At 42.6% G+C, this 15709-nt stretch overlaps 1 protein-coding gene across 3 annotated transcripts in view; it reads right to left on the reverse strand.

Moving 5' to 3' along the window:
- rtn3 (reticulon 3) overlaps nucleotides 1-14957 on the reverse strand; it is a 28645-nt gene extending 13688 nt beyond the window's left edge. Inside the window, exons 1-3 of one of the 3 annotated variants that reach the window (XM_068713673.1) lie at nucleotides 14688-14957; nucleotides 8795-8842; nucleotides 1810-4638 (exon numbers count right to left, since the gene is read on the reverse strand). In XM_068713673.1, the coding sequence (XP_068569774.1) occupies nucleotides 1810-4638; nucleotides 8795-8842; nucleotides 14688-14775 (2965 nt within the window). In that variant the 5' untranslated portion in view covers nucleotides 14776-14957. The remainder of the gene's footprint in view (nucleotides 1-1809; nucleotides 4639-8794; nucleotides 8843-14687) is intronic. The other 2 variants (XM_068713674.1, XM_068713675.1) reach the window with 2 other exon arrangements.
- Between the last annotated feature and the right edge of the window lie 752 nt (nucleotides 14958-15709).

Raw genomic sequence — 15709 nt, forward strand, 5'->3', positions numbered from 1 at the left:
CTAGAGCACCAGCACTCTGTTCTCTGGTGTGCCAGCTCAGGCTAAAATATTCAACACATGTAGACGTAGCACTGACTGTGTCAGGATTACTGTCTGCATACCAGCCTCTGTGCATGGGTGTGTGGAATGGAGATCGGGTTTGCAGAGAAGGGGAGGGTACTGCAGAACTGGCTAATGTAACTCCTGAAAAGTAATACCCACCAGAACTTTTGCACTTGTTCTGGTCAACTTTAAATGGAGAATAATAACTATCACTGTAGGCCATGATGCTTGAAAACAGGCTGGTTTATATCAGCTCACATATTCCAAACAACTTTCAGCGGGAAGAGGACAGCTGGACATATGAAGAGGAGGCTTGGATAAGTGAGTACTGAAAGACCTGACAGCAAACCAATTTCCCAAGATGGCATCTTGCCTAAACTCGAGTGTGAATTTGCAATAAATACGCAAGTAATTCTGCATGATTTTGTTTTGCTGTACCATGCCTTGTCATGGTCTTCACCAAGTGGGCTGTGGAAACTTGCATCGAGACAGAAACCCAACACTGGGGATTGACTGTACCCCGTGACTTCCAAGGTTCTTGCAAGCCAACACTTGGGCGCCATATCTAAACCCCCACCCCCACTCTGTCAATGGACCACTGCCCAGCTGTAAAGGACAGAGGGCAGGAGAGGGTCAAAAGCTCAAATGAAGTGGGGATCACTGGACCATATGCAGCCTTAGTGTCTATATAGCACACTACGCTGTGGATCGGCTCCGATAATCTTTGTGACAACTGCAGTCTCTACAGCTTTAGTATACTGCCCATGACTTTCAAGACATTGTAGTTCTATATATGCATATGTAACTAGCTACTTGACATCATAACTTTGAAATGCCAGTGTTCATTACAGGTAAGCCCAAAGGTGGTTTTCACTGGACATTTAGAGGCGTCTCTCAGTGAGCTTTATCTGTAGTCCGTATTGAATCAGGCATTTAAACATTCTGACATTCTGCGAACACCTGCTTCAATTTTCAGACTCCTTTTTGGCATTTAGTCTGCACATGTGCAATCATGCAATTATTTGCACTAGTGAGTATGGGTTGTAGACTGGCTCATGATTGACTAAATATACAAAATAACAGAATTCTCAAACAAAGTTAAACTTTGTTAAACTAAAAGTGGTTTGGATTTTAAAAAAAGACAAGTGACATGTAAACAGTAAACTGTTGGCGGTTGTTAATCTTTAGTAGTAGTACAATTTGGTACACCGGTCCTGTGTATGTCTTAATATCAACCTGGTTTTACATTTTTTACACTAACCCAACCCCAGCAACTACAGTTCTTTATAGAGCCTGAAATATTGCCAGCAGATGTTGGCCAATAAATAGCAAGAGGAAGCACTTTTTTCATTCTCCACACAATAACTTCATCACTCTTCATGTGTTTAAACAAGTACAACACCATGAATGCCTCCGAAGGGACACCGTAAGAAAGTGTACAGTGTGGCCTTTAAGAACTGGTAAAGTAACTTTTGAAATTAAACGTTTCCGACTGTTCATTTGAAGCATACTAAGGCCTTTATGCTCTCCTGGTGTAAGAGTAGTGTACAGTGTATAGTATAAGTGGCGACTATGACTCAATCTGCAATAACAAAATGGGCGTTTCTCTAGTTGCCATAAAGCCTGTTCTTACATGTATGCAACATGTAAAAACAGACACTTTTTGAAAAGGAGCAGGCCGTTACAAGGTGCAAGTGAGAAAATAGGTCTTATTGAGGGGACTGCATGAGGTTAGCAGGCCTACTGCCCATAAGAAACAAGTGTTACCTGATAAGTGGGTTAGTATTGCTGTCAAGACATGCTCAGCAAGATGATAGGCTTCAGCCACCCATTCGTCGATGGCTTCTACCTCTTTGGAATACGTGCTGTCAAACACACGGTTGCTTTGGGAACATGGAGGATTGGGAACTGCGGCAAAAGAAGACTGCTTTGTAGATGTGACGCTGGGGTTAGCTTTGCTCTGGTCAGGAGCCATCGACTGGAGAGGCTCCACCTCCTCTTCTTGACTGCTGCCCAACTCTTTGAGTGCATTGATAGTAAGCCGTTCTTGTTCAAGATCCATCACCATGGTTGGAGGGGACTGGGAAGCAGGAATACCGGTTTTGCACAACTTGTTATTGGAAGAGACAGCTTGGTGCGTGTCGTCAGGTTCTTCATCCTGCCTTGATTTCAGGCACTCTCGCATAAACTCCACAAAGCTATCTGTAGGCTCAGACACTGAGCTGCCAGGGGCTTCTGTGATGCTTGTTGAGTTAGGTGTATGGTGACCTGGTTTAGTGTTCTGCTGGATCTTTGAGGTGGTTTTCTGTGCTGGGAGGGAGTTGCCATTTGCCCCGTTATCTGTAACAACATCAGTGGTCATTTTCTGAATGAAATCTTGCTCATTGATGCTGCTTAGTGTCTCACTTTGGAAAGAGGAATATGGATCTTGGGGATATTCTCTTAGAGATGGCTGACCAATTGGCTTGGGGAAGGCTTCATCATCATTCACTGAAGTGAAATCTTCCAGATTTTGACTCCTTGCATTCAGTGGTTCAATGAGGATTTGAGAAGGATCAGAAAGAAACCGCTGCTTAGCATTGTCTAACCCTTTGTCATCAATGTCATCCAAGGGAGAGGATGCATCATAATCATAATCAAATGACTGTCTGTCATATATATCATCTGGCATGAAGCTAGTTTTAGAACCGGAAGTCGTCTCCATGTAAGCATCTTCTGCAGCTGTGTTGCTCTTTTCATCCACCTTGGATTGAGGAGTTGTTTCCATGAACGCAAGACCAGTTTTGCAAGGTTTGACCAGGATCTCTTGTGCTTCATCCGACCACTCGTCATCATTGTCTGGGAAGTCCACTTCTTCATTTGTGAGTATGAAAGGGGAAACTTCATCCTTTACTTTACTGGAGGTGGTCTGTGATTTTTCAGATTGTGCCTGACTGGATTGGGCCTCAGGTTTTGATGCAGATTCCTGATGTACCGTTTCAGAAAGAGATTTGAGTATGTCGTGTTTAGGAGAGTATTCAGCATCAGAGTCCACAGGTGAGGATGGAGGAGAGTAGCCTTCCATGAATTCTGTTTCTAAGGGGCGTGTTTTGGGTGGTTCTTTTTTACCATCATCTGGCTCTGGGGTTTTTGGAGCTTCTCTAGCGAGGTCTTTTACAGCCTCATAATTCTCATCTTCAAGCTCCATTTCCATCTCCTCTTCACTGTAATTTGGCTCGTCAGTCTCAATAACATTTATTGTAGGAACCTGCATTAACTTTCTCTCAGACTTTGGTGGAGGAGGCTCATTTTCCTCAGTGGTAAGACTGGGATTTGCAGGAGCAGGGATAGGATCATTTGAAACTGTTGGATCAGAAGATGCAGGAAGAACAGATGCAGGAACAGTGACCTCATCTTCAATGACAGTGTCGTCTGACTCTCCTGAGCTGTCAGCTTCGCTTGCCTCTGGAGGCTCCAGATCTCCGGTCCACATGGTCTTCTTGTTGTCTGAAACATTGTGTTTAACATCCGTGCCAACTGGTGGACTGATAGGAGGAGATGGGGAGTCAAAGCCGGAAGGAGGTGCAGGCAAAGCTGGAAGCACCGAATCAAGATTTGATGTAGCCTGGGCACCTGATTTTTCCTGCTGATCCCACATGTAGGCTGTTGGCAAAAAGCTTAAGTCAAACTCAGACTCTTCCTCAACACTTGACTGCTTCTGTGCATCACTGAAATCATCCTTCAGTTTTGGAGCTTCAGCAGGAGAATCCATGAAAGCATCAGGGACACCAGCAAAGGCAGCAGGAGCATCAGGTTTAACGATGCAAGTCCCCTTCTCCTCCTTTGATGCAACATTCTCAGAAGTCAGGGGGCCTTTAATTAAATTGACAGCATCAAAGTCTGGCACAGGAGGTAAATGAGCCTTCATCCACTCTTCGGTTTCTTCAAATTCATTCACTTGTCTTAAATCTCCAAGTACTTCAAAGGGGGATTCTGGTGACTCCTGATCAGCCGAACCCTCTCTTTTCTGGACAGTTGGTGTCATTTTATCAGTGGGAGATTTGGGGGTCTCAGTGAGAGATTTGGGGATGTCAGCGGGAGATTTGGGGATGTCGGCGGAATATTTGGGGACGTCAGAGAGAAATTTGGGGGTGTCAATGGGAGATTTGGAGGCGTCAATGGGAGATTTAGGGCTGTCAATGGGAGATTTGGGGGTGTCAATGGGAGATTTGGGGGTGTCAATGGGGGATTTCGGGGTGTCAATGGGAGATTTAGGGGTGTCAATGGGGGATTTCGGGGTGTCAATGGGGGATTTCGGGGTGTCAATGGGCGATTTAGGGGTGTCAATGGGAGATTTTTCATGGTGGCGGTCTCTGAAGTGAGAGAACCCTCCATCACTTCTAAAATCTGGTTCCTTCTTTTTGGCAGCAAGCGCTTCCAGTGCCTTTATTCGCTCAGACACAGGAGACGTCTTTATCGGCGAATCCGGTTGTCCATCCGGCGGCCCCGCTTCACTCCCGTAATTATCAGGGGAGAACGAGCCAGGTTGAGAAGGAAAGCGGAGGGATGTCGCAACGCCTTCGCAGGGCTTGTCGGAGCCCAGGACGACTCTTTTGTCTGCATCGGCGTGTATGAAGAACGACAGCGAAGAGGAAAAAGGAGGGGAGGTCATATAAAATCACAGTAGTACCCCAACACTAAACTCCCATGCACTTCTAATATTATTCAGCGAGGCCTTAATGTTGCAGCCCAAGCATTCATGCATTGCACCATGAAAATATAAGATTCATATAATGGCTCTTCACCTTTTGCATGCCGCTTTTAACTACTCCACAAAGTTGCCATCAGGCAGCACTCAGTATGGCAACTTAAATTATTTGAATGATCGGATGAAGCAGCAAAAGAAATAAATTCTCACTGATCTCACCACGTGTGGCTATGGTGACTGCATGTCAGTTGCAATTTGTATAGCAAATGTATACTTGCTATACACTTGCAGGATTGAAAGCAATTTCTTTTTGATATGGTTTATCTTATTGCTTGTTTGTGAACAATATACAACATTTCATTACTACATTTGTCAGTCACTATTACACTTGAAAAGATTTTGTTTTGTAAACTGCTCTCAGCTAAAATAAATATGGTGATAATGTGCAATATTGTTTGTGTGATTTTTCCAAAACCCAGAATTGCCGAGTCAATACAACTTAATCATATAATTGGTATCAACTAGTCTTTAGTTCCATGTAATCTGAGGAATTCTAGGAAAACTCACCGAGGCTGCTACCCTCAATGTAAAGAGCCAATGTCAATTTCACAGAAAGCATAATATAATACAATAAAACTGAAAAGGTTGTAACTGCTGACATGTATAAATAACAGCAACTTCATGAGTTCTGCTAATGGTGACTGCGTTACGATACTGAAGTAACAAACAGGTATGAGATATAAAAGGCTTCTCAAAAAACAAGCCAAAAGGTCAGAAAGATATAAACTGCCTGTACTTACACCCAAAGGACTTTTTGTACTGTAGCATATCTATATATATCTATATATATATATATATCTATATATATATATATCTATATATATATATATCTATATATATATATATATATAGATATAGATATATATATATATATATATATATATATATATATATATATATCTATATATATATCTATATATATATATATATATCTATATATATCTATATATATATCTATATATATCTATATCTATATATAGATATAGATATATATCTATATCTATATATATATATATATATATATATTATAATTAGGGATGTTACAATACCAGAAATGTAATAGTCAAGTCAAACACCAGTGAAAGTAAACAATTCTCGATATCCACACTTAGCACTTAGAGCTAGTGTTAAGATAGTTGAATAGGTCTTAATTCACTCTGTAATATCTATTCTATATTGCTGTGAATATTACCTTCTGAGCCAGCGATTCAACACATTTGGTCTAGAGTTCTGCTACCAACCTGAAGGTTCCCAACAAAGTACTGCTTGTTGCATAAAGCTTCGGGTTCGGATGACTTTGAGCTTCTTTATTTTCAATTTATATATATTTATTTTTCTCTTCCTGACTGCGCCAATCTTTATGCACATGTTCCAAGTAGATGTCCAGTAGGTAAAGGGAAGGAGACAGAGCTAAGACAATGCATTACATTGACCTGGTAAACGGTCACAAACACTCAGAAGAGTTGCATTCATTCGTCGTGGTTGGTTACTTGCTACATAATCATTAGTATTTGTTAACTGCCTCAATATTATGTAATGTTCTGATACTAGAATGATGAAAAATATGCCAAAAAGTAAAATACTGCTGTCCCAATGCAGTTAATTAGGTCATTTGAACGCCACACAGCTGAGGAGGCATTTATGGTCACCATGATGGCAGGGCCAACCTCCCAAGCGTGTGGCCCTTAGCTATCCTGGAGGCCACAGAGATCTAAAGATGTTCTAAGCAACTGTTCCAACAATCACATGATCCCTCTCTGCGCCAATGATCTCCCATGTCACCCAACATCGAGGCATTACGACGGGGAATTGGCAGCTATATTAGGACATGAACGTCAGCTGCCCAGCTCAACCTGAAGGCCAACCCCAACCTCTGACCAACTAGTTTGACCTTCACCCGGCACACAATCTGAAAAAAACGCATTTCCACATCCACTAGTATTGTCTAGTTACTGCAAGGTCCAGGTTTTTCCTCCTTCAACTTTGCAATGTTTGCTGTGTTGTCAGCATGATCCCATGACCCCACCCCTCCCCTGCCCTGTCCCTGCATAGACAGACTTTGCCTCTGATGGCCAACTGACTGGTCCACTTTGTCTTGGACTGCCACCTCCCCTGTCCCCACAATACAATGCCTTGTTCAAACTAGGCCACATGAACGGACTTTCCATCTCGCCAACAGTGTTGTAGTCCTTTTGGCTCAGTACTGATAAACAAATTCCCAAACCGCTCGTGCTCCGAGAATACATCCACAGATTTTACCTCGGGTTCCAGAGGGACTATAAACTAGAATTCATGACCATGGTTCAGATAAAGCTGTCAACAACTTTGCTTTGTCATATGCCACTGTTCATGTGCCATCTGCCAAATTAAGCCTCAGAGGCCTTCCACACCTGATTTATATAATCTGCTCTCTACAGTAACTGGGGATGAGTGATCATGTATGATTTTTTAACACTTGATTAAATTAAATAAAGTGGGATAAATAACTAAAGTTCACCAATATGCCTGGCATTTACTCTGAAATCCCAGGCATTGATTTACTGATAAACTATAGTGACGCAAAAGCCAAGTCAGATATCGTTGCTGAGAAGCAGAAGAGTCAGTAAGAGTTCAAGTTCCACAGGGAGCAATCACTTCCCGTCATTCCTCACTTACCAGTGACTAGGTTGGATGTTTTTAGTGTATAATGGTTACATGTGACTAAGAATACTTTTAGCTCCTGTTACCATCTACTCTACTTCCATCCTAATAGAGAACTATTTAACTGATCACTTTTACTGGCTACCATTTGTTCACACAAGTATAAACCTCTAACACTGATGAGAATCAAAGCACAAAAACAAAAAATTAAAATCTGGAAAATAAAGAAGCAAAAAAGATCAAAGAAAACCTACTACTTAATGCTTAAGCGAGGATGTGAGGCATGCACAAAGCCTACAAAGCCAGAAGCAGATAGGGGGGGTGGAGGGCGAGTGAGCAGCCACAGGCGATGGCCGACCCAGGCCGCTGGGCGGTGGATGATACCTCCAGTGCCACTCATCCTCTGGGGCCCGGCTGCTACTGGGGCTGAGCTTGGGCTTGAATACTAGGGCAGCAGGAAGCTGGTGCCCCCCCCAGAGACACCAACCTGATCCATTTTTAGGTTTCTGCTCTTGTGCGCACAATGTGAACTTGAACTTCTCTGCTTTCTTAAAATAAGGTGGCAATCTTGGGATTATCTTGAAGCTACAGCGAGTGCTGCTGACCTAAATAATGCTCGCTAGCAGGCGGTAAAAAGTGAATTGGATCAGATTGCTAGCAGCTGCAGAGGGGTGGTTTTACTGGACTGAATCTTGGTGTGTGTGTGTGAAGATTCTGGAGATAGGCGAGTAGCAGTGAACGGACCGAGACTTGTTTTGATTGGTGCTAGTGACTGCTGCTGATTTATGTCAATTTTATCAATCACCACCAAGGCAACTGAGGCACATTATCCAAAGTGTACCGCATGTGCAGATGTCTGTATGAGTATCAGCTGTTCAGACTATGGCTATGCCTGCAGCCCTTACAATAAACTAACAATGTAACCTGTCAATAGGTCAAGATGGCTATTTACAGCATGAGCGAGAAAGGTTTTCATCTCAAGTTACAGCAGGGGTTGGGGGAGGTGACGAGAATCACCAATACCATATGTCATTGAGGACAGCAGGAGTTGTGCTGCCTGGCTAACTTACAATTAGTGCAGCAACTGAGGGTCAGCAGTGTTGGAAACAGATGGAAGAGCATGACAAGGTTTATAGGAGGAGGGGTGGGTAAAGACCGGTCGAGCTGGGAGAGGAGCTGGGGCTAGAACCGGAGTTCACCACGTCGCTGGTTTCTTTGCAGGGTCGTGTTTTGATTGGACTCTGGTGAGCAGGAGAGGGGCACTAGAAAGAGGGATGAAGTAGAGCGGTACAGCGGCAGGCTGGCGAGAGAGTACAGGACAGAGGGTGGGAGATGGCGAGCAGCGTAAGCGAACCATACACTTGCCTTGAGGAGACTGAATGAGAGATACAGGCGAGGAGGAAAGAAAGGAATCTGAAAAAGTAAAAAAGGACAGGAGAATGATCATCCTAGAAGAGGAAGAAAAGAAGTCCTATCCACTGAACCCATTCAAAGGAAGAGAAGACAAGAGTTAACGTATCCAGCCTTAACAACTCTACGTGCCATACTGAAGAAAAAGTTAAGATAGTAGCCCTATTTATATGCTATTTGTTTACTTCAGTAAACCTACAGTAACTTTAACACATGCACTTATATTTGCTATACAGGAAAGACCAAGACAGTTTAATTAAGAAGCAGACAAAAGCACTTCTCACTTCGCTTTAGTGTTGCTCTGAGCAAACAGAAAGGCTTCCCACAAATGAACTACAACCAAAAGACCATTTCTTCTTTAGTACTTCTCCCAGGGCTTATGTTGCTACCATGGAAACCAAAGAGAAAAATATTTCATGTGCACTAAATGGACTAAATAGGGATGCTAATTTTCTTTTCCCTGACAGATAGGCGACCCTCGTTAACCAATCATTAACTCTCAACTGACAAGACGAGCGCCTTGCTGTGGTTGAAGTGCAACAATAACCGACGCACAGACAGGCTGAATCCATCGTTCACCACCAGCTTCAGTGTATGAGCCAAACAGGCAACCGAGTCCTCGGTTCATCCGTCGGGAAGAGTTAGCAGCCGCGATGTTGCGCGTGTCTTCGTGGTCTCATGCAGCCACTTTCCCAGTAAGTCTCCACTGCCTCACTTAGTTCAGCTGAGAGGTAGTCAGCTGTGTATCGCGTCAGTGTACTGCACACAGGAGCGTGTGTGATGAGGAGTATGAAGTTGGCATTAAGAGCTGTGAACGCAGCAGTGCAGTGTGTGTGTGTGTGTGTGTGTGTGTGTGTGTGTGTGTGTGTGTGTGTGTGTGTGTGTGTGTGTGTGTACGGTTTATTTACCGGTGAATAAATGCTACAACGCCTCAAGACTCAAGTCGGGTTCAAGCGTCTCGTTTTCCTGCTGATAATTAAAGTGAAGGGGGTTAGCGACGAGTTTGGCCCAGGCTCAGTTAAGGTGGGTTAACCTTTAAGGTGGACTAGCTATTCCCATTTTCGTGACAAGTCGCTCCTCCAAGTTTTGCACAGATTTTAATTTTTTATTTGTTTACAGTTTAACTGATTTTTCAACACACTAACTGCTTAATTGTTATCGCCAGTCAACAGTTAACTATTAACATTCCTGGGCAGAATGTCTGGGGTTTGGTCCAGACCCTCCAGTTAAGGGAAACCTTACAGCTAATCATACCGTGTTCTTCCATTTTTGGTATCAACAGTTTGCGTTTGTCCTTTTCATGTTTCAAAATGACGACGTCCATGACGACGAATAAAGAAACGGTCTTTTCCAGTTATTCGTGAAGAACTCGACCGGTCTGGTTTCGAGGAGAAGAGGAAGTCATTAGGGAGCTCACACCTCATTCCACGTTTGGTCAGGAACGCCAGGAGAGAAATATCTCGAGTCATGGGTACGGACTGAAGACGTGTGAGAGATTCAGGTTTACTAAGGGAGGGGCGGTCCGGCTCAGTTGGAGTTTCTACATGCCGAGTAGGTTGGTGTGCCCTCGCAGTGCAGCATTCCTTCCCTCACATTCATGTGGCTGTTACCGTCTGAACGCACCACACCTTCACTTTTTAACCGCAGTGCCAGCTCTCAATCGTACTTGTGGTTCCACATTCGTCAAATTATTGGACTTTGAATTAACGAGGGCTGAGAAAAGATACGGGCTGCTAAAAAAATATATATATATCTATATATAAACCTAAATATGAAAATAGATTCACAAGAATTCACAACCCTGTGCACATGAAAATTAAAAAGGTGCATAAACATCGTAATAAAAATGAAATTTAAGAATAACTGTAGTCACTGTAGACAAATCTGCACATGCATATCAAGTTAGGTGACTATACTAAACACATATGGTATGTTATTATAGAATAAGGCATGTTCTATAAAACACTAACATATGCATGTGATGGTGTTTTGAGCACAGCAGAGAGAAAAGAAAGCTGAATACATGAATGACACTTAACATATTAGAAGCTGGCTAATTAAAGGTGTCCATTGTTAATATACACAATCTTGATTAATGCAGCTGTAAGCCATGTTGTAGAAGAGTTAGACTGCCTTCAGTCACAGCGTGGATCCCTCTGTTAAACCTGACAGTAAGAAAGCGTTCCAGTGAGGCCTCGGGCGTGTCCGGCTCGTCTGCCTGTGGAAGTGATGGTGCAGGGCGGGTCTACTGCCCTTGCTGCCCTTGCTGCTCTCGCTACCCCTGTACCGTCTACCCCTGAGGGCTATCGCATTGCCTCTGTGACCTCAGCGGTGTGGTCCGGTGTGCTCCAACGGGGAGTGTGGGGGAAGAGGAGGAGAGAGAGAGAATATAATCTGTTGTTCCTCTGTGAGCGCTCACTGAAAGGTAACAGATCAAACTGCAAGGTGGGGTTTGATGCCTGCAGCAATATAAAGGTTAGTCTGCTCATATCTGAACATTCCTATGAGGAAGCATGAGCCCAGAGACAGCTGAACAGGCAACTACAGTTATCAAACTGTGAGCTAAGGATCGCTGCTTAAGACTCTGCAACAATCTATGACATGGTAATGATCTTTGAGAAGTTCTCTTCATTCAAAAAAAACCCAACAACCGTTTTTCTGATTGTGAGATCACAACCAATGCTGCAATACACGGATTGATTCAATGGTGAACTTCCTCTGAAAATCTGATGCAATGTAGTTTGAGAAATGAGGTCCTCATTTTGAAGTGTGCCACTTCCTCTGTGACCAGTGTCACTCACCAGCGTGTGAGTCAAGAGAAACGGGCTCAGCTACAGACGGGCCATCTGGTAGCAGATCAAACTAGTGGAGTTCACCACTGAAAACACCGGGCAGTACCAGTACCAGTACCAGGCCGTGTGGACTGAACGCTGTCTTTGACAGAATACCTTGATACCAGTTACGTGGCAATACTTTAGGACAATTCAGTATTTAATAATAGTGGTTCTAGAATCATGGACATGAAGAGAACCGTGCTCATCACTCCGCTGAAAACTCTTTTAGAGAGAAATAATGTTTTTTATTGACTTATTATTCCGTGATGCTAACTATGGCGGTTAGCTGAGTAAATATCTAATGTCAGCTAAAGAGAAAATAAAATACATTAAGCCCCGCATCAAGACAGGAAAGAGGATCTTTGATTAAGTTATCATTATAAATCCACACTTCCTGTAGATGTTTCACATTACAAAAAAGCTAAGTGAACTCTAGTGAATGAAAAACATTTCTGTCATTGCACTGGTAGAATTCATGCCGATTTTTAATTAATAAATTAAAACAGGTTCGGATCAGAGAAGCTTCTTCTAAAATGTGATAAATATACCTTTAAATCAGGCAATCAGGCTGAACATGTCTCTGATCTGAGCCTGTATCCGTTAAGGCCTGGTTCTCTATGCAGCTGAAGCAAATGACTATAAATAAATTAATAAATAATGCTGTTCATATTCCACAGAGCTTGACTGCTCTTCCTGTTCTTTTACAGATATATTACTGCTATTACATCATAGTGATGTCATCAAAAAAACACAGTGAATCTTATCAAACATGTCCGCCTAAAAACACTCAGAATTATTGACATGAATCCATAAATAATCATTTGTTGTCGATTTCACAATAAAATAAATGCATAATAAAATCTTCATTTTGTTGGTTTCATGTCAATACACTAAAATACGTGTGTGTATATATATATATATATATATCTATCTATCTTAAAATACTAAAGTGACGTCCACTGCCAACTCATACGTTAAGGTTCAAAGTGCGTCTGAGAGGGAAGATCCAAACACGGTGTTTCATTTGACATGGAGGCAGAGTGGGGCCCAAAGCCCGTATTTTGCGGTGACTCAGCAGCGCTGTAATGACTCAGATTTGCAGAGGGTAAGGTCTGCTCTCCATCATGGAATGTTTAGAAAAAAAAACACATCCGTGATCATTCTAAGCTGCTCAGGGCTGCCAGAAAACTGACATGTTTCCTGGAGTCTACCTTTGAAATTGGCAGACAAGAACTAGCTATCATGCCTGTGTAGTGTGTGTGTGTGTGTGTGTGTGTGTGTGTGTGTGTGTGTGTGTGTCTCACCTCTGATTATTTAACATACAGAGATGCAAGTTTAGTGAATTCATTCTGGGCTATAAAAAACTATCCTGCATGAGATATCATCAAAGCACCAAAATTTCCAAACTCGCTCATGGCTGCTAATTTTGTGGGACTAATAAATTATTATTCGGTCAATTTTGTCATAAGTTTGTATTACATGTTACATGATTGAAAGCATGGAAAATAATGGTCTTGAATGCTTTCTGATGTGAACGTGTGCGCTTCCTCTTGCGTCCCAGTAGCTTTCTATTAATCTTTTATTTAAATTCCTGCATTCCTCTCCGTATTGATATCATTTTCCAGAGACCAAATCAAATCTCAGCGAGGCATCACGAGCCACACCCAGCTGACGCCCATGACCACACGTGCCATCGTTCTTCAAAGCCGACAACCCCTTTGATTAACAGAACATTGCTTTGGAAGGATTTTCAAATGGCTCACATGAGGTGGCTGACTGAGCCATGAGGGGGTTCAAATCAGAAAGCTTAACAAACAGCCACAACACACACACACACACACACACACACACACACACACACACACACACACACACACACACACACACACACACACGGTGAAGCTGCCACTCCCTCAAACACAATAAGCTGTCAATTAGCCCATGGGAAGCAAACACTGCTCCTTTGTTTTTAATTAGGCTCGTCTGGGCTGTGAAACCTGAAAATAAAATGTGGAGGTGGAGGCCGGTAACACACACACACACACACACACACACACACACACACACACACACACACACGAATGATGGTGGTGAAGCTCTCCGGGCTGGGTGGTTCGTTCCGGGCCTGTTTTCATGATCTAGACACAAAAGGGCAGTGCGCCTTTAAGAGGTCCTCCCTTCACAGTAGCCCAGTAACAATGCATCTGCAGTGCACCGCATCGCAACATTTAGCACCGATAACGCTTTGTCACCCCAAACGTTATTGTCAAAACTGTCATGTAACGTGCATTTACTCATCAACAAACATATCCACCGAGTAGAACATGACGCGAGGCAGCAGTGGCAGTCATTACGATGTACGTTTCAATTCGGCTTCAGCCTTAGAAGCAAGTATTTTAATTTCTTTGTTTTATTTTTTTTCCCCCCAAATTAGCCCTGCTAATCACGCAGTGTCCTCGTGGATGAATTAAGTCTCCTTTGGATAAATTGACGCTGCTCAGTAATGAGCAATGTTGCCCCATAATTCCGTATTTCGTTGCTTTGACTGATCGAATACAGGGATTAGTTCAATGTCTTGCCTCATGCTCTACAACGTTGGCTGTAACATTCGACTGTGGCTCCGCTTATAACATTAAAAAAAAGACGTTTAGCGAGACATTATCGCCGTAAAAAGACGTATAGCGTACCCAGAGCAGGCCAAAGCTACAGGGCATGTTAGTAGCAGTGTGTCGGGATAAGTTCACTACCACAGGTGTTTCCAATTATAGCTTAAACAAGCTTAATCAGCCACACACAGGCCAACAACACACACAATAAAAGAGAAGCGTTTCTACATTACAGCTTAAATATTCAAAGTTGAATTATTGCGTTATGGTATTGACGCAACTTAAACCTATGAAATCCTTAATGCCTGCAATTAAAAACGAAACATATGGTTTAATAGTAATTAATGGTAAAGCAATTGGTTAAAAGTAACATTTGGCTCGCTGACTTAACGTTAGTGTGTTTCTTACCGGATAGCTTTGATTCTTTAGCAGAATTCTGTCCATCGGCGAGCCCTTGCGACGAAGATATTTGGGTGGATTGAGTCATTGGATCCATTTTATTGTAGTTACACTGCACAGAGGCGATAAAATGTCTGGCGTCTCAATTTAAATGGTCGGTTACTGTCCTTTAAAGACGTATATGTCGTCTGACTTTCCTCAAATTTCCCCAAGAGTGAGACTCGGATCCGCACCTTAACGCAACGTCCGAGCACTGACAGAGCAGCAGAGATGGCAGGAAACAAGGCGGACTAGGGAGGAGGAAACCAAACATGTCGGGATGGGACACGTTCAATGTCTTCGCTCAGGCTCCTACATCCGAGCACCAACTTTAATGAATACGACTTGTATCTGAGAACAAGTACAATAACAAATGTATTACCAATTGTGATTTGTTGACTTATCCTCCATCCTCTCTGCCGTTTGCAAATATATTCCTGAGACTTTTGTATCAGTAAAATTCAACTGTTGGTATTTGTCTTATTGTGGTGAGGTTCATACGCGATGTAGAGAAATTCGACAGCACGTGAATGCAGCATAAGGAATATTCTTGAACACAGGCACCATGTCATCGTCTCTGTTCATACCTGCTCTTAACAACAGTGGGGTTCTGTGTTTCAGACATTAACTGTTACAGGCTGCATTACACACATTTTGAGAAAATTATGCCAAACAATGATGAGATAAATCTGGATAATAATTGGTTGAATGCATAAACTGGTGTGTGTTTGAGTTGTGTAACAAAGCCAGCCATGGCCATATTGATAAAACTGTTTTTTAACAATGATGACGATGCAGTGACTTCACGGCTACAGTACAATTTTACACATGTGTCGAAACTGTGTGTTTTTAATGTAGCTTGTTTTCCATTATGTAACGGTTACCTTTGTTCCATTTTGTAGCACTATATAATAGATCGTCGTCATACTGCCCTCTACTGGTGGAGTTTACAGATAAGATCATATCGACTACATTTCCCAGCATACACGAGA

The sequence above is a fragment of the Cebidichthys violaceus genome, unplaced genomic scaffold (assembly GCF_023349555.1).
Source record: "Cebidichthys violaceus isolate CVI_PGR_0920_01 unplaced genomic scaffold, fCebVio1.0.p SCAF_19, whole genome shotgun sequence".
In the NCBI taxonomy this organism is placed as follows: Eukaryota; Metazoa; Chordata; class Actinopteri; order Perciformes; family Stichaeidae; genus Cebidichthys; species Cebidichthys violaceus.